General features: G+C 41.7%; 1 protein-coding gene across 4 annotated transcripts in view; it reads right to left on the bottom strand.

The window, feature by feature from the left end:
• SPECC1 (sperm antigen with calponin homology and coiled-coil domains 1) overlaps positions 1-26,368 on the bottom strand; it is an 87,321-nt gene continuing 60,953 nt past the window's right edge. For 3 of the 4 annotated variants that reach the window (XM_015646479.3, XM_019008615.2, XM_015646481.3), the window contains 8 exons: positions 24,279-24,424; positions 23,994-24,094; positions 23,141-23,222; positions 20,731-20,881; positions 19,726-19,828; positions 6,229-6,345; positions 5,630-5,689; positions 1-4,910 (listed from right to left, as the gene is read on the bottom strand). In XM_015646479.3, the coding sequence (XP_015501965.1) occupies positions 4,821-4,910; positions 5,630-5,689; positions 6,229-6,345; positions 19,726-19,828; positions 20,731-20,881; positions 23,141-23,222; positions 23,994-24,094; positions 24,279-24,424 (850 nt within the window). In that variant the 3' untranslated portion in view covers positions 1-4,820. The other variant, XM_033518867.1, reaches the window with a different exon arrangement.

Here is a 26,368-nt window from a genome sequence, read left to right as displayed (position 1 = left end):
TCAGAAACAGAAAAAGATTTATTAGAAATATTACACAGATTTTTGCATCATACATTTTAATAATGTTAATATTTAAATATTAGCATGTCCAAATCTGCAATGCTTAGTATGCACACTCTAATGTGCTCTTTGTATAAATTAGATTACAATGTAACATCTGTACCCAGGGAAAGCTAAAACTGTCAGAGGTGATCATCCCATATGACAAACTCAAGCCTGGACCAAGAGTCAATTAAAACATTGTGTCCAGCACTGCCCAATGGGACTTGGCACACATTCAAGTCAAAAATGGAGAGACCATCAGTTGAGGAAAAAGAAGTTACTTGCAGTTCAGTGAGAAGCTGGTTCTGTACCGTGTTGGTGAATGAGCATCGATGGCACTGGAGTTGGTACAAACCAACATAGCTGAGCATAGTAGAACTTATTGCTGGGTTTAAAAATGCTTTAATGCTCCATGCCCTGAGTCTTTTTAGGCAAAAAGCCCTCTTGTGACAGGAAAATGCATAATCTCATCCCATACAGACCCTGCCTGTGATCAGATGCACAAGGCTCAGCTTTGCCAAGAGCTGGCCCAGTCAGATCCTTGCTGCTGGTACCCCCAGCACAGCAGGATGAGGGAGGTACAGACAAACCAACAAGCTCAGGCTCATGTGGTTATTGCCAAAGAAGGGGGAAAGTCAGGGAACCAAAATGTGGATTTTTGAGGAGTTCCAGGTCAGGAATCAAACTGGGAAGAACCAATCGTTCTGCCCCCGAGCACTTGGTTCGGACAGAAAACTTGCACAGAACTGGCTGTGCATACAAAACAAGAGAGAAAATCTGTAAAAACCAACTTCAGATCACAGAGAGAAAACTGCCAAAACTTAAAGGGACCCTGCATAAGCCCAAAATCCCTCTGCTTAGCACAGCTGCCTTGCTGCAGCACAGGAAGAACCAGGAAGTCTTTGTCCCCTTGGTGTTGCCTCGACTGTCACAGGCACGGGAAGGGGAGCCTGGCAAAGGCAGCCAACTGTGCTGTGTCCTCTCCTCATCAGCTGAGACCCCCAGGCTGCACTCTTAGGAGGAAAGCTCCTCAAGGTGACAGCCCACACAGACTCTCTGATGTCCTTTGCTGTCACAGAGAGCCCCAGGTGTGTCTGTCCTCTGTCCCTCTCCTCACATGCTGGGCTCTCCCTCAGTCTCACCAGGAACTTTCTGAAAAAGCTCCTCAGCCCTTCTAGGAAACCTCCTCACAGGGCTGACTCTGAGCCTGCTCTTCACACCTCTGTACCTTCCCAAGCCATGGAACAATTTGTACCTTCTCTGTCTCACCCAAAATTCCAGGAGCCAGACTGCACCTCCCACACTTGAATCTCCTTTCCTCTCCACCACTACAGTACAACAGACACACATTGCCATATCCCTCCATGGAATGTTACCAAAACCCCCTTCCTAAGCCTTCTTCTCACGTGCTCATCCCAAATCAGCTGTTTGGGTCCCTGCAGTCCCACAGACTGCCCAGGCACACCCAGAGGCAGGGGCAGGTGGTGCCTGTGAGTGACAATTCAAGGGAGAAAGGGACAAAATTTATTTGCCTGCACACCAGGGAAAGATCCATTACTCCTAAGAGGCAAAGTCAGAAAGGATTTAGGCAAACCTACTGTACAACACTATCCTTGTGGTATCATCACATCCAGGACATTTTCAGAGAATTCTCAGAACTTTTATAAAGACTACCCATATATCCTCTTGCTTAACTTAATTAAGTTCCCTAACTTTAAAGGCAGCTTGAACTTTAATTTTGCAGCTCCAATCTGAGATGTCTCACAAGGGCCTGTAGAGTCTTAGAAAACCTGCAGCATCTCATGTAGGATAAATTTAAATTCATATTGAAATTTTAAGGCAGCGTGAAAAAAATAACAGCAACTCGTAAAAATCCGGGTCTAGAAATGTAACTGTGCAAGGCTGAAAACTAAGAAACACTCCCCCAACCCCAATATTTTAACAGCTGAATGGACAAATAAACAATATCCTTAATTTAAAAAAATAATCTGGAAAACAATGTCTCAAAGTATCAAAATGAGATGTTTTGCAGGTTTGAGGATAGAACAGTAACATTGAAGAAAAAGTTAAACCAAGTATCTTCTTCCCTACTACAACTCTGTGTTCTAACTCCTAGCTAAGTAAAAAAATTAGGAATACACCACTAGAATTGGGCAGATTTAGTGTTTGGTCTATGCTACTGGGGAGAGCAAGCTGCAAAGAGATGGCAGAAACATTGCTTTGCACAAATCATTTAGAAAGAAAAAAGCTGCTGCATCCCACAGAATGGTCTGTAAGGGTAAAGTGAGCCTTGGAGAGGCAGAGCAGTGTCAGAAGAGCCCTGGGAGCAGAGGATGCTCACACAGGAGGTAACACACATCCAGCAGACACTGAGCCACACTGGACACCCTTCCAGTGACCACAGGGTTAAAATTCCCTTTTTTTACATCGTTTACTCTGACTTAGAGATGTTTACCAGACACTGGGAATTAAAAGTGTTTTTCTCATCCCTGCAAGTGCCCAATCCAAAGCCCACTGAGGAATATGGAATTTTTTTGTGCTGACCTCACTCCAGCTTTGAACTACAGCTCGTTGGAGAGAACTGGGATCCCTGCCAAGGGACACCTCCAGGGAAAAGAGCTGCTGCATCCACGAGGCAATGGCTCTGCAGTAAGTGCCTCAAGGAACTCTGCTCAGCAGAGTTTTCCTTTTCCATCTTATCCTGTATTTGTGAACATGAAGAGCAGCTCATCTTGGGTTGTCCATGGACACCAGGGTGTGCTGAGAAATCCTGGAGAGTGAATTCCATCTAGAAAGGGCTCCCCTGCAAGCGGAGCAACTGCCCTGTGACAGCACTACAGCTGCTTTCTCACAGTGCAGGATGACACCCAGTGTGCAGGAGCACTGCCAGTGCACTCCCCTGTCCATTTTTATCATACAGCCTCTCCAAAGACTGCAACTGGACTTTCCCAGAAGCAGTGGATTAGAACAGATTTCAGAATAAAACCAAGAGGAAATGATGATTTTCTCCTCCCCCAGAACAGGCACACGCTGCCTTCCTCCAGCATCCTCTCTGTTCAAAGCACTCCCTGACCCTGGGATCCTCCATCTATTCCTGAAGCTTGTATTTTGCTGTGAGAACACCAAGTTTGAAACACGTGTTTATTAATTAAAAAGCATTACAAAGTAAAATCAAATCAAACAACAAAGCACTATGGGAAACCAGAGGCTGAGATCAGCTACTTGTAAAGCCCTTGAAAGCCTGAAACCAATTTTGTTCTGTGAAATCTCATTTCCATTTGATGAGCCTTTTTTCCAGGAGGTAGGAGCAGTGAGCACTGTTATTTTTTGCAAGAGAGAAACGATCCCTAGCTCCCTAGGACTAATGTCCATAAAGTAGCAGGGTTAAACACAGTAACTAAACATCAACTTTCTCCTACCAGCATGCCCTAAAGCAGCCAGGCAGCCTTTACATGCTCTCCCAGACCTGCTCCTAGAACAAATCCAGCAGCTTCTGGATGCTTCCATCCTTGGAGACAAACACAAAAATTAACTTCATCAGGTGAAATGAGGGAAACAGAATAATGGACATTGAACAGTGTCTATCAGACATTTTCCTAACAGTACCACTGAGGTGGGAAGGTGCTCTCTGGTGCCTGATTTCCATGGCACAGAGACTGGTTCCAGTTATGTTGTTTGTAATTTGTGAAGTTGCACCTTCCTGCATCAGTCATGACTGATACACGACTGTGTTCCTTTACAGTGTAACATTTCCAAGCATGTACCAGTGCCCCATGGGCTGTATTTCATGGCCCAGGGCACAGGCTGTCTCTAGATTCCTGTCTCCAGGCAGCAGTGACATAGCTGTGCTGACCAGACAGGAGCAACACAGGAGGAAGAAGTTACTCCACTCAATCCACAAAAATATGAGATATGACTATACTGCTCACCTGATTACTGGCACCTTCCAAACTAAAGCTATTAAATTGCATTTGCAATGTTTCTGTGATAACTGTGCCTGCACAGTCAGCTGGGAAACCAAGCTCTGGCTTTCCAGAGTAATCAAGTAATGAAGTTGGAGTAATAAACCTATTTTTCCTCAAAGAGATTATTTCTGTTTGAGTTGAAATGAAGTCCCAGCCTCTAACAGGATCTTTCAGAGTTATTTCACTAAGTGGTGATGAACACAGAGGGTGGTTTCTGAGTTACAAATGATCCTGTTACCATCCTGCTGGTTATGCTATGAGTAAATTAGTGCAGTTATGGGGTGAGATGTGTGAGAATAACTCAGGTTAAGGTTCTACAACTTAAGTGCATCTGTCAAGGTGTTTTATAAAATATATGGAGGCAAGAAAAACAACATGTACTTGGGATGAGTTAAGCATGTTTTGGCAAGAAGAGCATTTTTGTGAGCTTTTCTATTAATATTAATCTCCCAGCCTCTGAGTGCCAGCATAGTTCACATTGACTTAAAACTTCATTGTGTAGCAGGTGTCCTGTCAAGGCAAATGTTGTTAGCCCAAGGGATCCTCTTCAAAAATATCCCATGTGTGCTTGAAATCGCTTTGCCACTTCCACGTGGGAGTAAACTTACCAATGGATTTGGTTTACAAAGGTGGACAACAGGGAATTATTTGGTTGCAGTCCCAGATGGAATCAAAACTACGGAAGAGCTTCCTTTCACACTAAGAGCTTAGGTTGGCTGTGGAAGAGGAGCAAGCAGGTTTTTAAAGTGATCGAGTGCATCTGTAGCATTCTTTGTTTTCTTCCCCACTTCTGTCCACCTCTTGCTCTGCAGCTCAGGTCTCAAAGTACTTGTAGATCTGGGCCACGTACTGCATGACGCTCTGCCAGTCGGGCCGGTCCGTGTACATCATCTCACTGAGCTCCTGCACGGACACAGCAGCACGCTCAGGTAACCCCAGCACGGCTCTCTGAGCCCACCCAACACTTCTGCTCCCACTCCAGAGCCCCTTAAAGCCACACACCTAAAGCACCATTGGAACAATCCAGTGGCCAAGTGCAATTCTGAAATTTGTAAATGCATTCTACAAGCTACAATATTTCTTCTGTCTGCAATCAAAGATCAGTTCTCTATGTAACTTCATTTAAGCTGATGCTTCTTTGCTTCTCAATCTAGCTCATGAACCCCATAATAGTTTTCTCTTCATATTAAACTTCTCTCTCCCTTGTCATACAGTTGATTTTGGAAAAGGTTTTTTGAACAGTTTAACATGTTTCTGTTTCTTAAAGCACTAAAAGAAATGGAAACAAAATGGTGTAACCATTAATGTAATGGTGTAATATGGGAAGTCTGTCCATAAAATTATGAACAATCAGGAGCTGCCATCCAAGTGAAGGACATAATCCATACCCTCATTTCAATACTGAATGACCTTCAGCAGTTCTTCCAAATTATATTTATTCTGTGATTTTACAAATTCTTTCTGGAAGTTCTCCTACACCATGGGCTTCCTGATGGTGGTGCAGCCTGCCCCAGCACTGTGTGACACTTGGATTGCAAGGTCACTGACTGGCCACATGGCAACAGGGAAAGGTGTTGGAATGGTGTTTGCAGCAAATGTCCCCTTGCTAAAACGTCACTCACCAGACTGGGTTTGATGCCCACACTTTCAGCAGCTTGAAATGCCAACAGCAGATTTCTCTTCTGTAAAAATAAAAGTCCAAAAGAATTAACATCAAACCAGTATTCCTGAACCTTTCCTTCCATCTGGTTACCCAGTAAGTTTAAATGAGCAGGTGTATTTGAAAACTAAACCCCTGGATTCCATACTTGCATGCAGACTCTTTTTTGAGTCTCAGTCTTTTTTGAGTCTTATTCACTCACAAGTTCTCTGTGAATATTCTTCGAATAGCTCATGTACTTCTGCCTGAGTGACACCCTCTGGTTTTGACAAATAGGTTGTGAAACTGGTTACAACTGGGGAAAACCCCACTGAAGTTCTGTCTTTACTATGAGTGAAAAGTTTCTGCAGAGGTTTTAATTAAGGCATTCTTGCACATAATGTAATTCTTACTGTAATAGATACTGCCTTTGTGTTTATTTGAAACTGGACTCAGCCAACTTGTCACTGACTCTTCACCCAGCAGTCCCTGCATTTCTCTCTGGGAGTTCACTGTTGGTTTCCTTCCCCTTTTCATCCATCCTGCTTACTGTGACTTCTGCAAATTTACGACACAACTTACTTTGTCCTGGCTGTTGAGCTCCTGGTAAGGAATATGTGCAGGCAAATAGGTGTGCAGGAGAGCACAGAAGGCCAGCCCATCACTCCAGCTGCTGCTGAAGTTGGTAATATCAATATTCTGTAAGAGAAAACACGAGCCATCCTTGAACAGTGCTACACACAAAAAATAAAAATCTCCAAACAACAGTTTTTATGCAGCCATGGAACAAAAGCCCCAGAGCTGAGTTAGAAACACCTGTGGTGACCACTGCCACCTCTGGAGGGAGGTAAAGAAGAAAAATTTGGAAAACATTGTCTAATAGAGTTGGGAATTTATATGTACAGAAATAATCTTCCTTCCCTTGCTCCTAGACACTTGGACTGCTCTTTGCCAGCCACATCTGTTACTGTAAGGCTGCACTCAGGTGCACAGAGCAAGCCCAGTTTCCCTGTTCATGACAGCTGAGGTCCAGAACCATGGGGGTTACAGTGACTAGAGAAACAGAAAATGGTAATTTAAAGTCAGCCATCTGCAGAGAACTCCTTTAAAATACAAGATTTCTGGGGATCCACAGTTCATTCAGGGTCCTTCCCTGGATGCTCTCATGGGGAACAGCTGCAGTTAAAACAGGCCCATGGCCCAGTTCTGCTCCTGTGAACAAGGTGACCTTTCTGATGCTCCTGTTTGCACTGCCTGGCTGTACCAGCACACTAAAGAATTCCCATGACTAAGTCTTGCTGCTGTAGTAACAGCTGTAGTTGCAAATAGCAGCTAAAAACAGAACAGTGAACTGATACAGAGCAAGAGCTGCTGGAGCAGGGAGGCCCCAGGACACGATGGAGCTGCATCATCTCCCACACTCCAGCAGGTGTGGAGTCACCTCCAACCCTTCTCAGCAGCCACATCTTCCTGTGTGCTCAGCTTCAGTTCACACTCCCTGCCCCTGCATTTTCTTTATTTAGCTTTTTCCTGGCTTCTTTCAAGACTCCCCCAAAGATAAGGCTTTTACTGCATCTCTCATACAACAGTCCATGCAGACACACCAAAACCCAGACAGGAATTATTTCAGTATCTGCTCCTTGTTTCTGATGCCTTGCTGATTAGTTATCCAGCCCAGCCTTGGTCCAGACAGACAGGATTTCCAATTAGAAAGAAATGTCCATAACTAAACATGATTCAAATTGAAGCAGTAGAGAATATTACATGTTAAAATCCTTTGGCTGTAATAAATCTACAACTCTAGTAGGCTCAGAAAGGAACTGACACCCCCACACTGCATCAGCCACCATGTTGTACTGGGCTCTAATAACATCTGTCAGTGGAGAGAATACAAAAATGAGGCACTGGCTGAACACCATCATGAGAAAAAAAAGAATAAATTTTGCTCGGAAAGCTGCCTTGGCATTGCCTATTCCATAAAGTTGCAACATGGAAGTCCAACTTGGTGTGTATGGAATTGGCTGAGCTGGATTATTCTGCTTTCTTGAAGTTTCAGACAAACAATTTTCTTTCTATTTATCAATCTGCAGTTAGTGGGAAAGGACTGACTGCCAAGTTCCAGAAGTGTTTTTACTGAGGCCAATATGTTTTATCAGCAAATAGCCTATCATCAAATGCCAATATTCTCATTTTATACTGTAGGATAGAAATGGAAAATGGAGGTTGTTCCTCCCCTTTCCCAAAGGCCATGGAAACAGGAACAAACAGAACCTTAGTTAAGCAACAGGACTAGACAAAAAGGCAAGGATTGTTTGTGTGGGAACACTGTATCTAGCCTCATTTTCATGATGCAATTATGAGACAAGTGAGATACAAAACTGCTCCTTCACACAGTATTTCACTATCCCAGCATCAGTTTACACCTAAAACTCTTCTCCTCTTCCCAAATCACAATATCTACACATAAGAAGTGCTCAAGTCTACATCAAAACTAGGCTCAAAAAGCTTCACCTCCCCAACAGTGTTGTCCAGCCACTCATCCTCAGTAACTTTTGGATCTAAGTCTTACAAACAAGCAAAAGTTCAAGGATGGGATTCTGCTGTCCGTATTTGAACCACAGATGAAATCTGCTGCAAAGTGGTTTGCCACAATCAACAGCCAAAATGAACTCAAATCTGAATTTTTGTCCTAAATGCAAACCCAAAATGAACATTCAAGGGGTCAGCTCAAAGTACAATAAAAAATACCTAGGCATATTCAAGCCCACTTAGTTCCCTTTTTACATCAAACAAGAATCTATGAATTTTGGGATTTTTTTTTCTCTAAATAAATGCATTTCTATTTCATATATGGTACAAACCCCTTTCCCTGGCACTTCACTTGGCTTCTGTGTTAGATACTTTTCAGTTTGAGATAGAAGGACATGGTAAATGAAAAGTGATCTGTGTTTTGCTACACTGCAGCTTTATTTGTAGTACCTCCCCACTCCACCACACCAAGAGGAATTAAGTCAAAATAGAGACAACTCTGATTTCTCGGAAGATCTCTGGCTCCCTTGAAGCCATTAAAAAAAAAAAGGAAAAAAAAAGGAAAACAATAAAACAATTTAGGGAATGAACACCTCGGAAACTATTCCCTTCTCTTGATTATTTTGGCAGCAGAACCCGTCTCAGTCTTGCTGCCACACCTCTCTCTCTATTCCCCAACACACAGTCCCTGAATATATGGGAGCTATTTGTGTCCATGCTGGCTGTTACTGCACAATCCCAAACTGCAGGAGGCTGATTTCTGTGTCCTGGTGTGCTCACAGCAGGATCCTCATCCTGAGCTCTGAAAAACTGCACATGGCTTCTTGTGAGACACCCAGAAAGGATGGCAGCACTCAGGGGAAGATGAACCCTCAGAATGAGTGCAGGGAGAAATGGGAAAATGGAGTAGGGGTTCAGATCAAACTGAGCTGCAGCATTCACCAGGAAGGGGTGGAAAATGAGCTGCCCTATGGCCACAGTACATCCTGTGGTCACTGGTACCCCAGGTCTGTCCTCAGCACTCCCAGTGTCACCAAGCAGTGAAAACATTTAATTCTCCTCGAGCTCACAAGTGAACTCCTCTGCATGCACTGGGAATGTTCAGAGACTGGGATCTGGAAGCACACAGGGAGCACAGCTATCCAAGTACCAAAGTGCCCAGTATGGTCTGTTTCTATGAACATTAAAGTAAAAATAAAAAAAAAAAATTAAAAAAAGAATTATTCAGGCAATGTTATTTGGATAACAAATGGACAATCTAGGTTATTGGTGTCAGGTCAAGCCTAGAAGACACAAAACACCTGGAAGTGATTGACCTTAGCCCCCCATCCCAGGAGCAGGACCTTTCCTGAGGATAACAGAGCCCTCAGTAGACACCCAGGGAAATCTGTGTAATCTGTTCTCACTGAAAACAATTCTTTGTTTGTCTGAGGAAAAAACCACCACCCCATTAGATTTCACTCGATCTTTGACTCCAAGCAAAAAGCAACAATGGCATCATGCACTCTTCATTGCAGTCTGAGGACATTAAAATCCTGACACAAGATATTCCCACTATGCACATGTTACTGTGCCCACAGCAATGGCTCTGTGAGTCATAACTTTCTCCCTGAGACCCAGAATTATTAATTACAGACATGAATCAGCTTGAAGCTAGCCTGGAAGTCTGAGGAAGAAAGCCTGCAAGAAATACAACCTGAGCATCATTATTCCCACCCCTCCCTCAGCATCCTGCCTCCCCCAAGTTATTGGTATGGAATGGCACACCAGGAATCTGTCAGAGTGGCTGATCATGGAGGTTCAGCCCATGCAGAATATAAAGTTAAATACTTTAAAATAAATCTATTGAATAAATAAAAGTGAATTGCTTTGTTTTTAAGAGCAGTTCTTCCTCAAGTGGCTCAGCTTCCTCCAGCTCATCACTACCCAGGCACCCACAGCTCCTCTTGAGCAGCTCAGTGGTTTTATGTGGATAAATTTAAACATGTCTGAAGAGAAGCCACAGCTCTGCACATCTGAACTCTGACCTTTCTAATGCAAAATGGATCAAGGTAACTTGACAGGCAACTTCCAAAGAGGACCCAAGCCTACTCATCTTTAACAACAGCTGCACAAAACTGCAGATCTAATTTGATTTATTACACCCTAACTGGCTGAGGCCAGGTTAAACTGGTTTGGGTTCAGGGACTCTATTCAGGAATATTCTATTCAAAGGAATCTTCAGGCTCTCACTGGGCAAGTTCTAAACATTTCCTAAGCAGCAACATGAGGGAAGGATGGCTCTTTTGAGTATGACAGAGCCTTCTCAACAAACACAACACTCCAGTTCATCTGAAATGCTCCAGCAAAGATATGAACCATCTGGGCAATCTACTGGAACTATGGGAGAATGAAAAGTGTGGTCAAGTCCAGTTAACAGGGATGAAAGGCATGAATGCCTGAAATTAAAGGCTGCCTGGATTCTTCTGTAATTGCAGGGTGCACCCAGATGACAATTGCACACAGCTATTTTCAATGGGGAACTGCAAGTCTGAAGTGATTTGTACATCACATTTAGTCTATCTACTACCAGGAACCTTTATGAATTCTCTTACCAACCTTTTTCTCTTAAATGGAATACAGAATAAAGTAATACCTTTTGATATAAAGAGATCAAAACCACAATGCTGTGTATTGTATGGAGATTAAGTGGGTAGCCAGGACTAGGAAGGAAGCCAGGTGACCTCCTATCCTCCAGCCTGTATTAATAACCCTGGTTTGAATGGCTCACCCAACCACAGTCTCCATAAGAATTGCTTTAAATTTCTTTGAAATGTTGTGTTTCTATCCCATAATTCATATTTCAAATGCTTCTCTTAGCATGTCAGTTAGCCATGCATCCTATTGCTGATTACTCATGCATGGAACAGCAGAGCTCAGATCACAAAATAGTCTGAAAATGCAGTTAAATCATGTCATAACAGCACTAGGAACTGAAAAGGGACTGATGCCAGCTCTTTAAAAAGTCATGCCATTTACTGCATTTCTTTTTATAAAGAATCCCTGCTTCCCATCACATTATTTGGTTCTGTTTTTCTCCTTCCTCCACTGCTGCCACAGGTGCTGCTTTGGGTTTGCCATTCATTATTTGCTTCAGTAAGTGTGAATTAATGAGCCCTTTAGCAAAGACAAGATATTAGAGGATTTATGGCTGTATTTTTTTTTTTTCAAAAGCATCAAACATCAAATTGCTACAGAATTCACACAGAACAGAGACATTTAAGTAGAGGAAATTTTAAAAGGATATTATGCATTCTACATAAAGATGCTTCAGCTCCCAAATATTTCAATCTCAAAAACCAGAGAAGATATAAAAAGTCAGGCAGATCCAATTTTCTTATATTAATTTTCATACCTGAGGCAGACTGGCAAGAATAGGTGGAAAGATGCTCTCTAAAATTCAGTGTTTAAAACAAGCTCATCTGGACAGGAGTTGTCCTACAGACATTGTTCAGAGTAAATTGTAAAGCCATTCTAAAACAATCTGTGCACTCCTCAAACTCAGCTCTGTCTTCCTGTGTTTCAGGACCTCTTCAAGACAGCTTAGTTCTGATATTGTGGTTCCAAGAGAGAGGTGGTGCTGAAATAGCTGAAGCTTTCGTGAGAATAAAAGATGAACATAGTAGCAAATGGGAGGGAGTTAAGGTGAAACTGATAAAGCAATTATGTAGCCTCCCACTTCCTTTGCTTGTAAGGCAAGATTCTACTGACACTGAAACCATCCCTGCAGCCACACAGTGAGTAACCAACCTGCCTAAGGAGCCAAACATTGGTGGCCTTTAATTGCTCATTTTATTTCCATTTTTATATATAAAGATTGACTTTTTATAATGAAAACAAGTTCTAGTGAACAAGAGCTGAGAGTAGCTGCTGGCACAGCATATAACACACAGAGGATGAATTTGAACTTTTCCTAGCAAATAATCTGAGTTGCTTTGAATGCAAATCACCCCATGACAACATCCTCATTACTGAAAGTCACCTACTTCAAAGGTCAGTAAAATTACAGGGGTTTGTACATATTCCTCAGTTTGGGTCTTCATTTATTGCTATGCACGAGAGAGAGAGAGAGAGAAAGAAAATCTATAAAGCCAAGTTCACAGGGAGCTGGCTGGTTGTTAAACATACAGGACCAAATGAGAGCTGGTCTAAGCAGAAGCAATTTTATGGATGTGTCTGGGTCATTTCAGAGATAAGGTAATGGGGACAAGAAGTATTTATCAAGTGTGACTGATAATTCTGTAATTTCCAGCAGTCACATTCCATGAGAAGGCAGAGCAGGAGTCGGTTCTGTCTGCAGAGGGAGACTGAGGTGGATTACACAGCAAAACCAGGGACTGAGGAGTTCTCCCTCTTGTAATAATCCCATTAGACATTGATGAGTTCTGGGTTTTGTTCTGCATGTCTCTTTTCAGCCTAAATTCCCCTTGTTATGCTCCCTTGCTGAAAGGCAACTCCCTACTTGCCACACAACTGCCATGTCCATGTTTCCTCACCAGCTCCTAGAAATGACACCAGTGCTGAATGCCAGGGAGAAGAAACAGACTGGGCTGTGTCCCTTCATTCCCAAGGCTGCAGCAGTGAAGATGCAGCAGCACAACTCAAGGACCACACAGATTCTCTGGGGAAGAGGGGAGGGAGAGAGGGTGGGAGGAATTAGCTCCACTCTGTGTCCAAGACAGCAGCACAGCTACTTCCTGCCTGGAGCCCTGGTGCAGAATTGCTAATGACCACACTGGCTGCTCCCACAGCTCTTTTTAATTATCTGTATTGAGAATTCAGAGATTAGGCATGTCCTGGAATTCCTGGGTGGAGGGGCAGGCTGCAGACTGCAGCAGGCTCAGGGTGGAGGATGGAAACAAGGTGGGGACCAGTCCCACCAGCAAAGGTTACTGGCGGACCAGCAGCAGGGCCCAGCTGCCTGCCAGTTAAATTCCCAGTTTGGAGTAGTTCCAGCTGGTGACCAATCAATTAAATGTTTTCACTGAGTGTCAGTGCATCCAGGCAACACAAGGGAAGTGTCTTGGACTTTGGGATGAACAGAATGTAAATGCCATTTTTTAAAAATTACCCAGCAGGATAGAAAGTTATGCATGAGAGAACTGCATTTATTTTATCCCTCCAATCAAGAGACTTGTATTTGTTTACTGGATAAAGCCCTCTATGTGAAAAAAGGTAGAGCTTGGCTCAAGTTATTTGACTCCACTGGGGAAGCACGTTTGTGCACTGGCATCACTGAGAAGGGGTAATTACATTGGTAATCAACTTGGTTATTCCTCACATGCCATGATTTGGCTGCTGCATTTTAATTCCAGACACCAGCCCTGGGTCCAGCTGGGACATACAGAGAAACTGCATGTACACATTCAGCCATAAGTACTTTTATTTAGGAAAAGAGTGCTTTTTCCTGCTTGCTCAGAAGACTCTGATTCTGGGGAAAAAATGGGACCATCTTGACATTTTCAGCCTGCATTTTCATGAATCAAAATATCTCTAGATTTCCTTTTTTATCAGAGTATCTTTCCAAATATTACTGAAGTTTATATCAAATTACATGACTCTGTGATCTATATTTTAACTGTTAGGAAGATCAAGGCAATGCTGTAATAATGTAAGATTACCAAGGTCACAAAGATGGTCCATAGGAGACTTGTGAGCAAAATTCCTGACCAATGTATTGTCAATTTTTATTTAAACACAGGATAATCTCTTCTATCTCAAGAGCTATTAGCAAAGCTCCTTTCAACTTTTGTACAGATAGAAAAAGTCAACATCCTCCTCTTCATCAAAGATTGGAGAAAAACAGAGAGAGACAGGAATTTCATCCACTTCTCAGGAGCTCACAGAATATACTAACAACTTCCTGGGAAAAACCCATTGCTCATATATCCTGCTCTAAATGTCAAAATGCAACAAGTGCTGTGGACACAGAGCTCTCTAAGCTTGTGCAGCCTCTCAGGAGAGAAGAGCTGGTGCTGGGATTTTAGGGGACATGTCACTGTCCACCAGAACAAACCTGACTGCATCACTGGTGTGACTCAGTGCTTTTTCCTGCTGGCTCAGCAGCCTCTCAGGCACCAGGGAAATCTCCCCAGTCCTGCCCAGAGCAGAGACTCTGCCATGAACGCTGCTCAGAATGAATGGATGGCTGCCATGCAAATCTGGAGGGGTTTTGTGCAGTGGTTTTCTTCACCCATATCACACAGCCTAGGAGTTATTTGTTTTGCTGTTAATCTTCACAAGACCACAGTACTGCAGGAATTGCAGCCTTCCCAGGCTGCACATAAACTGTGCAGGACAGCAGATGGGATTTTGTTCCTTGCTTGGAAAATTAAACCTGTTCATCTGCTCCTCAATGCTGTTCTATATTAGGCAATGCCACTGCCACTCCTTCTCTTGACCAGTGAAATATTTAGATAGAAACCCAGTTAGTTTAGACAGAAACCTGAGAGAAAGAGAGATTGAAACATTTTGGGAATGTAGTGAAGCAGTTTTAGGCTACTTATTGACACAAACACACAATGTAATGTAGAAAGTGTACATCTGGTGATTGAGAAACCACTGGGTTCTCTCCTGTATTTCCTTAGGACATGACACAGCTGTGCTGGGATTCTCAAGGCTTTAAAACTAAGCTCCATTTTATATGGTCAAAGGTAGTGTTTGAGCAAGCCAAATCCCAGGTATATTCTGACCAGGTTCAGAGGGTTGATCCTGGTTTTTGTCCCATTTAGCTCTAATTCTGGTGAAGAATCAACTTTTCTGGAACTGGTAGCCTCAGTACTGACCCTGAGGACTTATGAGTGGTAGCACTTATATTTTATATATATATATATATATATATATATTTTTTTTTTTTACATTATTTACACAGCTCTGTTTACTCTCTACAGTCCAAGATAGTCCCAGTGAGGTAAAGTGCTCAGCTGACAGTTAGAAAAGATTAATGCTTAAGTAGACAGAGAATGTCAACTGCTCACACTAATGACATACAAAGAAGTAACAGACTTCTTGTTTCTAAACATAGCCCTTATTTTCCAGAATAAAGAAGAAGCCTTCAAATATGGATGTATTAAAGTAAAATTGGCCATGAAGGAGGTTTGGGATCTCCTATAAAACAGGTCCTCACAAACTGCAGCCCCAGGAATGCACCTGTTTGGTGCATCAGCAGTCCAAAAATTGCCATCCTGCCTGTGTGTCCCAGCAGGGTCCATCTCCCAAAGGAGAATGGTCCCATGACCACCTGAACAAAGGGAATATGTTAAGTCCATCTTTGTGTCACATTTAATCCATGCTGGATCTCATCCAGCCAGTAAACCAGGCAAAAAAAGCATCAGAAAAAGCAGGGGCTAACAGCATGGAATAGGGCTTGAGAACAAGGTGGATTTGGAGGAAATGCTGCCTGGCCTAAAGAGAAAAGGAATGTGAATTTCTGTGAGAAAAAGAAAGCCACAAATTCATAAACAAAAAGCTGATATTAGTCTGAGTTTAAATTGAACACAAAAGAATAAAGAGCTTAATATTACATCTACTGCCAAATCACCAGTCAAGCAGTCTCTTGCTGTAATTACTTGACAAACAGAAAATACTGCAACAGCTTTATTTTCCTCCCTAAGCTTTTGTATCTCTGCTCCATGAAGACCTGCCTCGATCCACAGCTGATGAACTGACACTCCCATAGTCATGGAGGTGATACCATGCAATGGCTTGAAAGCACAGATCAAGAATACATGAAATACAAACATTTTCAGAGGTACAGCTGCTATTTCCCTTTATCAGTTCTAGGACATTCCCTGTCTGCTCCTATTCAGCATTCTTCTGCTTAAAAAAACCACACAGCTTTAGTGCAAGGGATGGTGGATCTTCAACAAGTGGTGGGTCCCAAACAGGTCCTGTTAAACCAAACATCACTTTGAGCAAAAGAATAACCACAAAAATGTATTGGAGGAAAGAGCAGTCTCAGATCCTCTTTTCCTCTGGGCCACAGGAAGGGTGTGTAGTGGTTGAAGAGAGCGTGAAAATAGTTCCATATTCATTAACATGGTGGCAATTCCTTCTCCTCTCTAGAGAGAGCATGCGTGGCAGAAACAACAATCCTCAGTTCTAATGATCATGGGTTAAGTGCCTCTTAAAGTTCAGTGTTTTCACAATACATCTGTGGATAGCAATAGACTTAATCTAGAGAGGTTTGGCCCCTTGACAAATGGTCTCCACAGAGAGCAAAGAGAATCAGGGCACTTAAATTACACCACAGTCACTAATGACATGATTATGGAAGGTGATAATGCAACAAGAATTACTCTCAGCAGCTTCCAGGGGTTCCAGCTCACAGGAATCAAGCCTGTTAGAAAAGAGGCACCCAATTCCTGCTTCACACTGCTACTAGGATGTATCATCTTTTTAAATAGATTAAAAAAACCCACAAGACAACAGGGAATAAGCTATTTTAACACAAATAGCTTACTCTCAGCAGGCTTTGTGGTTTGAAGGATTTGTGGTAAATGAGTTTCAGAGCCACAAAAGCATTTCTCAAGCCTGGTCACCTCATGGCCCTACATTACACACCATGATGTCAACGAACTCAGAGAGGCAGAAGGAACAGCCTGTGTATCTGGCAGAAAAGAGCCTGTGCCAGTGCACAATTCTTATAGGGAACCATACATTAGTTTTCTTTTTTAGGGTGGAGACTCCACCAGGAAGTTTTGCAGAAAGACACTGAGCCCAAAGCCTGATTTCACCACAATTCTTGTTACTACTGAGACTTTTTAGCACCTCCCCTGCATAGGCCAAAATACCAGATAACATTCATCTGGGCACCAAAACATGGTAATTGAAATCATATGATTGATCACACCACAGTTTTGCAATCCCACTTTCATATTCTTTCCTCCTAGTCATTAAACTGAACTACTTTATTTTCACACCAGTGATTCTGTTTCCATATTCTCAATATTTTTTCTTAGTAAGCATATCTTTCTGATATCAAATCATAAGGATCACAAGGATCCTTAAACAAGGATCTTAGAATTGACATAGCCAATTACAGAAACATAGATTGTTTCATGTTTTCCCTCAGTTACTGTAAACTCATGATATTTCTTTTTTTAAAAAGCAAACAAAAACTCTCCAGGCCACTGCTAATTTGTGTTGCACTTCCCCCAACTCCCCTCAGTGTCCCTGGTTTATTTTATGAGATTGTCTCCTGGGGAACATGCTGAAGTTCAAAGCCAGGGAATGTTCCCACTGTAGTCCATGCAAGGAGAGTTTATGGTTGGACTTGATCTCAAACTAAATTATTCTATATTTACCAGGAGCAGGATGAACATTTCTATCTACAGCATATGTTTTGTATGAATTAAAGCATTTAAAAAGTGGGATCTTGTGTGCTGATCCTTAGTCTCATCCCCAGACACCTTCCTAGGTCACTCATCCAGCCTTCCTCAGGGAACCTGGGACATGGTGAGTAGCTGTTACTGAGAGTATCAATTATTCTAATCCATTTTGCTCATTCTGCTTAATGAAATCATAATTTAAACAGAAAGGAATCCCCTTCTTCCCCCCTCAACTCAGATGAGGAACTGCTATCACACATTTTGCCACCAAAAAGAGAAGTTAGGCAGCAAAGCAGTAAGTTTTTCATGCTCTCATTTTGAATCCAAACTTCTCCCAGGTTCTGGGCTTCATGTGAGGAATGACATGCCAGATTACCCTGGAATTTGCACAGATGATGCTTCACAGGGGTGTTATCCCTGGAAAAAAGTCACACATGTCATCAGGGTTCTGCTCTGTGGAGTTCATTACCTCATTCCATCCTTGCAGTGGCTGAGGCAGGAAGGAGGATGATGTTCTTTACTCCATTTCTTGTACCCAAGAATGATAAAAACTCTCTGAGAAGCTTAACATCAGCCTTACCATGGGAGTGCAAGGGTCTGGGAAAAGCAAGTTCATGATGAGCTAGTGAATGCACAGCAAAGAGTGCAATGGGAATGAGAAGCTGAGGAAGAATGTCCAAGAGAGAATGCCTCTAAACAAAGCAGTGAAGATAGGCCAAATTCTCACTGTAAATCAATATTGTGGTTGTGCTTTGGTTCTTCTGACTTTAATATCTACCCTGAGATGTCACACAAGCCTCTGTATTTGCAAAGCCACATCCTTTTTTTCTAAAAGCAATACATTTAGTTCAACTTGAGTGTAAATCAGAGAAAGAAACCTACAGGGTGATGCTCAGAGAACACTTCTAATAATGAACTTCATCAGAGTTAGACTGCTTTAAGAGTGAAGGAAGCTTCTCATAGGTGTCATCTCAAACAAAAAAGGGCAACATTGCTAGGAGAAAACATTACTTGAGAGATAGGTTTGCTGGCTTAGCAGAAGTTAGAGTTGGAAAAGTTTTATTTCATTAATTGTTTTCTGAGGACTGCGTGGGAATGTTCCCACATACTTTCAAATCCAAGCCCGGAAGAATTTTAGTAGGGGAGATATAAAAATAAATCAACACAGCACAGAACACACAATTTCAGGGGACAGCACTTTAGCCCTTGAGACAGTATCACAGAACTGGAGGCTAAACACTAACCCTGGCTTTATTCTTTCTAAGCTGTGTCTAAAGTCAAGAGCTGCCTCCAACACCTTCCCTCTGGGAAATTGCTGCAAGCCAGATGAACACAAGAGCACTAAGAAATAACTGAAGGGAAAGCTACTGTCCTCTCTTCCATAAAGAGATGCTTGGGAAGAAAAAATAAAGCTTATTATTGACTTTAAAAGATGGAGTCTGCTTTTATTAGAGATTTGCTGCAGGGTGCACATTATGTGGTGATAACTGCTTTTGTCTTCTGCTCCAAGTAACAAACAATATTATTCCTAAGAAGGAAAACTCCCAACATTATACCAAACCAAGATCTTCCTGCACATCCAGCATCTACCACAGGATGAAATACTGTCTGTAACTGCCTTCCTTGCAGATCCAAAGGCTTAACTCAACTGCACACCACCATGAGCCAGGTAAGCACAGCAATGGCCATGGACAAACCTTTATCCCTGATTAACAGTGAAAATCACTCTGCAAAGAAATCAGACAGTCTCCGGCAGTCTTTGTAAAATCAAGCTGCAAAATTCATTTGGTCAAGGCCACACAACGAAATATTTCTTTAGCTTTGCAGACAGGACTAAAGAAAAAACACAATAATGTACTGCCCACAGAAGCCTACAGAAAAATATTAGAATGTACTTTTAAAAATTGATGCTAAATTGAGGTTGCTGCACAAATACACTGTGTTTCTCACCATCAGCAACCTTTAGTGAAGTAAATATTTTGGGGTTTGTAAACAAATTACATATGACAACGCAATACTGGGGACTGCAGTGTTAAAGAAATCTGAAGGAAGATGATAGAAACAGCCCAGAAAAGTAAACATGCAAAAATCAACATACAAAAATATTTATATTTCTTTGAAGTGACTGCTTACTGCATACTATAGGAAAATGATTAAAATAAAAAGGTACCTACTGTCTTACCTGGTAACCTTCAGTCTTCTTTTGGCACCATTTCAACAAAGCATTCCTCTTGGAACCCCCATACTCCCGAGCCAGGGCTGCCAGGGGGTCCTTTCTCTCCACACTAAACCAGGGAAGAAAGGAGAAGACAGTAAATACACTTGAAATCTCTTTCATTTTTACCAGTGTGTAAATAATATCTGTAGGAAAAAGCAGAATGGCAGCACAGAACACAAACATAAGCCAAACTGAATTAAGTTTTGGAGTTTGCATTTAGTATTTTCCTTTACATGAGGTAAATTCAGGTGGTGTCACAGCACATGAAAAGCTGAAAAAACAGAACCTGTGGATATCCAGTGGTGTGTGTTTACCAGACATTTCTGCTATTATTTTCATCAGCTTTACTTACACAATTTTCAAGTACCCTCTTTATTTTAAATATTGAAAACTAGGATTTTGGTGTAAAATTCAAAGAAACTGCCTAAAGAATCTCTAACAGTAAATTCACATCCAGCTGAGCTGCTGCAAAACAAAGTTCTTGAATAAAATGAAGAATGTGGAAGTGAAGACATTTAAATGCCACCAATCAAAACACCTACACTGTCTCCACTCTACACAGCTTCTACTGGTGGAAATAACAATGGAGATCAGAGGAAAATACATGTTTTTTTCTCAAGAGAGAATAAAATTATGTGTCCAATTTCCTTCAGCCCTCAAAGCCCCTGGTTTTTAGCTCACCACAACATGCAAAATGACAGTAAGATAATGAAGGCTGACCACATGATGAATTCTTGTGTACAACTCAGTGGCTCCTCCAAGCTTGCTATCCTCATTTCCCATTTTACAGATAACTGTGATCATTACAATCTCAATTTTCATATATGGATCTAACAGAGCCTGGTAATTCCCAAATACCAGCCAGCAGAGTCTGCTCTGGACACTGGGTTCTCCAGATAAATATTTTAATCCTGATGCCAGGTAATGCTGTTGGTCTGTCCTGGTTTTCCCAGGAAACTGGGCTGATACCTGAGTTTGCTTTGGGGTTTCAAGCAGCTGGGGGTAGAGGAAAGCATCCTGCTGCTGAAGGCCATCGAGGGTTTGCTGAGGGATTCCAGGGAGGGGCTTTTGCGGAGGTAATGGTCTGGTTTCAGCTCTTCACTTCTCCCCTTCAGAAGGTCTGTGGGAATTTGTTAAAAAAGCTATCAGTTTGCAGCCTGAGGAATTTGATTAATCACTGTCCTGCCACCCCAGCACACAATATGTAGTCTGTTGTTTTGATTCTAAACAAATGTACTCATTTGTTCATTAAACACACATGGGGCTAGGAAACCTTGAGCAGATTAGAGGTGACCACAACAAGGAATGGCTTTGATGATTTCAACAGTACAGACTGCCTGGTTTCCTGTGATTGATACTCCTGCTGGGGGGTAGGGGCCTCAGGTGAATGAAGGGAAATACCAAAATCTACAGTCTTAAAGGTTCAAAAGCTGAGCACCAGATATCTTCACCAGATGATAGAGCAGCCCTAGCACAATGATTTATTTTCTGCCATTAGCAGATTTGTAACAAGAAAGCCTCTTGTCTCCCGAATACAGCCCAGGGAAAGGCACTTATTCCTCATGATGTCTGGCATCCACTCTGACATAGCTTTGAGAAGGCTCAACATATTCACAGCAGATGCATCTATATTTTTCTTACACATATTATGTAATTTATATAATGTATTTATTATATATATTGTTATATAGCCAAAAGAAAATCACAGTGTATCAATACATGAGGTGATGTAACAAGCCAGGACTGCACATCACATTATCAGAAATTACTGAATGTGGAACACAACTTTTTCACCTTTTTCAGTTACATCTTTATGAAAATTATCAATTAATGTCGTATCACCGAGGTGTGAATTCCTTCTTATCTCAGCTTCAGCTCCCTCTGATTTATTTCTGGGTGCTAGAAAGTCTAGATGGAGCCAGTAAACCTCTGACTCTCAAAGATCACAGGCAAAGCCCAGCTCTGGGTGAAGTAATCCATGCTCCTCTCCAACTATGTAACATTTGGGACATATTAGGGACATCACAGAACCCTGACACTGGTCAGATGGAACCAGACAGAAGATTTTTATTATGGAGACTACTTCACTCTGAATTCCCTTGGGGATAATTTTTGATTCAGTGTTGTTTGCATAGGGCTTGGATCAACTGCCTTCTAGAATGATTTAGATTGGAACCAGAGCTGTTACAACTTTACAGTGAGTAAGCCTTTGCTATGGATTATTGGAAGTAAATTAAATCCAGGTACAAAGAGAAGCTGTAAATACAGGAACTTGTTAGATAAACAGCCATAAATTTTTACCATACAATGGCCTATAAAATATTTGTTGATTTTAACAGATTTTCACAGAACTCTCTATGGGTAATAACAGAAATTATCCATGACCCAGAGTTAGATATTTAATGTTAAGGACTGGCATCATATTACACAGCTAATAGATTATTTCACTCTACAGTGAACTGGTAGAGATTAAAAAGGTCTTATGTTGTGTTTGGGATCTATATACTCATGCAAGACTTCCTGGAAACCAACTGATACAAGTAAATAAACCCTGTCCATTTCCCTAGACAGAAGCAGACACTTCTGCTTGCTTAGCCAGGTTCTAATTTCTCTTCTGTATTAGCAAACTATTGCACAAAATCCAGTCCAGCCGTCAAGAAGTTGTGACTGATTGTTCCTTTTTTTCTTTTTTCTCTTTGTCCCTCCCTGCTGTTTCACTACAGGAATATAATATTTCATCTATCCTTAAAAATTCAAGGATCTGTTGTTACTAACTTTGATTCCAAAGCAACAACTACATTCAGGACCAGATAATCAAAATAAAGGGCCCTAGAGAAAATGGGAAACAAACACTGGTAGAAAAGAATATTAAATGACAAGAGAACAAAAGCAAAGTGTGAAATGAAAACAAACTCATCTCTTGAGAACTCTCAAAACAAACTATTTCCAGCCCAAATATGACTGCTCCTAAAACAGTCACATCAGTATCTGAAATGTTTGATGTATTTCAAATGAAGCTCAATTTAAAAACAAATAAACCCTCACAAGACAGTGCTCTGGGCTTGTTCCAGAGACATACATGTTGAACAAAATCCAACCCTCTCCAGTTCCACAGCATGGATTAGAGAGGTGCCATTGATACTTTGGAATAAAGAAGGGGAGTTTGTGTTGGCAAACCACAATAAATCAGCTATTTTTTAGTTATGATCAAGATGGGAATAGAAGCACAACAAAATTAATAAGCTCTGTAAAACAAAGACACTGGAAGCACTTTCCATGTTTCCTTTGAAGAGGAAAAGTGGCTCAAGCAGAGGCAAACATTTAATAACAAGTTTAGTTAATAAAAAGAAGCAGCATTTGTACATTTACCACAACTTACCTGCCAGAGGGAGGTCTGACAGATCTGCATGTCTGGCAATGCCCTTGCTGGCTGGCTTGGCATTGTTATACACAGAATGTCTCTGTGAAACAAAGGTGCAAAAGCTAATTGAAGAAGTATTGGCCATCATGCTTAAACAGGTGAGCAGAAAGAAGAAGTTTCTGCTATCTCAAGATCACAGAGCACGTAGAGGGATACAGAAACCTTTCAGCAGGGTATCAGCTGGACCTAGAGCTAGGTAAATAATTGTGAAAAATAAAAGGACAAAGGGACAATATTTTATCTGGTAAGACATTAGTTCTTGAACTACTTTACACTTCTGGTTTTGTGATTTTTCTCTTGCCAAACACAGTTTAGTGTCACAACCAAAAGTAAGTATGCCTGTTCCCAACACTCTGAGTCATATGTCAGGAGGATTCTTGTCTCTGTAGCCCCAGCACCAGTTTTCAATTAATACCCCATCATCAGGCATTAATACACAGCTCCCAGACCTCACTGGATAACTGGGAGCACACATGTTGGAAACTTCAATCCCATGTCTCCCAACTCACGTGCCAGCTCCCTAGTTCAGTGTGATGTTTCTTCTATCTCACTCCCAATAACTGAAACCTCTTTTCTGGTCCATGGTGATAAAAGCTCAGGACTGTATTCCACAGAGTTCACATCCGTCCACTGAGACCTCTAAGCTGAAGTCAAGACAAACTCACTTTGATCCTTTTTTGTTAGGACCACAGCATTTGATGTTCCACAACAAACAAACAGATGAGTTTCCCCTTCCCCCTGTCAGCAGATGCTGGAGCCAGCACTGTGTCCACCTCTTTTGAATCTACAAGGACAGAAAAGCTCCTTGTACCTGCATTGGGGAAACAGCAGCTGCTGGGGCTGTCCTCACTGGAATTCCACTGAGAGGGCTCCTGGGCACCTTGTGAACTGGGATATTTTGTCCACTACTACCTGCAAGGAAGAACCATGGAAACATCTCAATTTCAAACCCAACTATCACTCTCTTGTCAGATCAGGGAACCACTGTGTAGTGACATTCCATATTTATGCACCAAGTACTGACAGAAAATACCCATCCAGAAGCAAGAAACAGAGCCTGCTCATTTTTTTTCTACAAAGTACAATATTCAAATACCTGAGCATCCCAAGTCAAATGACTTTATCAGTGACTTCACAGTGGCTGCAGATTCTGGAGGCGTGGGAGATGCTCTGCTGAGGCAGACCCCTTGCCAGCGGCTGGCTGTGTCTGACTCCAGAGAATCCACCTCTTCAGCTGTCAGCCTGCAAGGCACAAACCACAGCAAAGTCAGGGCCAACAGGAAGTGCAAACACAGACTAAAGGTCTTCACTGATGGCAAGGCAAGTAAATCCACCAATGTGCAGCTTTTACTGCAATGCCCAGAGCATGGATCACTCTTAGAATATTCAGGTCCTTTTCTTGCAGTGCCTGGCAAACAGTAAATCATTGAGTCTAACAAATGCTTCTGGATTATTAACAATTTCATCCCCATTCCCAAGCCTCACACATGAAGGAGGATTTTCAAAGGGAAAAAAAAAAAAAAAAAAGGCAGTTTGATGAGATTTTTGAATAATTATCAATAGTTATTGAAGATGGGCTTTCAAAACAGCACAGGTGCCAAGGGGCTCCTGTGGCTCTCAGTTTATAATGAGGAAAGTAACCAAAAGGGAAATACACTTCAGAGTAAAAACTCAACATTTAAAACTTATCAACAGAGACATCTGCTAAATAAGCAAACCCTCAATCACAATTTATAAGCCCTTATACAGGGAATAAAACTCTTAAGTGCTTCGTCCTAGCAGACACAGGAAGGCCAAAATCCAGTGGCTAGAATGAAGACAGATAAACCAAATAGAAAAGGTTTCATATTTTAACAGGAAGGGGAATGAAGTTACTCCTTTGAAAAGAAATTCTGAAGTCAAGATTAGGTGCTGGATTTACAGGAGTTCAGACAGGAAAGCCCAGAGTTGTGTTAAACATCAAATAAAATCACATAGTGAAAATTGCTTCTAGTCAAGTATTTTATATGGTATTGCTTAGTGACTTACCTTTATTTCTTAGGTAGACTTGGAGTACAATTACCTAGCTTTAGTTTAGGAAAGCTGCAAGTAAATAAAGTCTAGTCATGTAAAAAGAGATTATTTGTACCTCTCTCACCTACTCAGAACCTTCACATGAGTTGCTGAGCAGCAGGATCTGAGCTATCACCACATCTCCCTGTATTTACCATGTTGGATACACACACACCAAGAGCTACACAAACACAAAACCAGAAATTATTTCATAAGGTGCCTGAAGGACTCCATCCAGAAAGTGCTTATGGGGTTGAACAACTTCTGTGAGCTAAAAATAAAAGTCAGAGCCTTTCCTTTCCCTTTAGCCATCAGAAAATGAAAGAGGCTAAAGGGTGACAGTGAATAAGAGAATAAGAGTGACTCAAGTTTCTGTTTCTGGCACAGCTTAAGAAGGTGCTGTCTTTAAGCAGACTTTTGCTTTTTCTTTAATTCAGTGAAGCTCCTTGTGGGCCAGGGGAGCCTGCAAAGGCAGATGGCTGGAGAAAAAGCCATTTCAGTTCCAATCTCATTTAATCCAATAAAGAAGAAAGGCAGACTGGGTAAGATTCACTGAGCTCCAAATGAGCCAGTGTTTGGCTAGCCTTAAGTTCCAGCCTTGACTCCTTGTTCTGTGGTTCATAAAGCATAAACAACAAATCAACAGGTGACAGCATCTGCACTTGAGTTACACAAACCACTAAAGCTAAACAAGTCCTGCTTCTAGCAAAGTAGGAAGGAAGGATAAATTTCTGCCTCAAGATCCCAAACCACCCAGTGCAATCTATTGCACTTTCAGTCTGGCCTTTGACTGCAAAAGGATGCAAATATGTTAAAGAGAGAAGCTAGACCAGCCCCTGTGCCACAGAAAGAGTCCACTGAGAATTCAGGTGCCATCATTCTGTCATTATGAAGTGTTAAGAGTTACAACATGTTTCAATTTTTTTTTTTAGGATACTTCCTGTAATCTTCCATCTGTATATGTGTAATAGGCAGCCTGAAACAACCTCCCTGATTAAATACAATCACAACAGAAAACTGAGGCCTCCCATGCTGCAAACCTTGGCATAAAAGGTAAGAATGATAGTCCTGAGAGCTACTTGCTTCAGCTAAAACAACACATTCCAGCCAACAAGCAATGGAGAGATGAAATTG

Source organism: Parus major, chromosome 19, assembly GCF_001522545.3.
Source record: "Parus major isolate Abel chromosome 19, Parus_major1.1, whole genome shotgun sequence".
Lineage (NCBI taxonomy): Eukaryota > Metazoa > Chordata > Aves > Passeriformes > Paridae > Parus > Parus major.
This window is presented reverse-complemented; position numbering and strand designations above follow the sequence as displayed.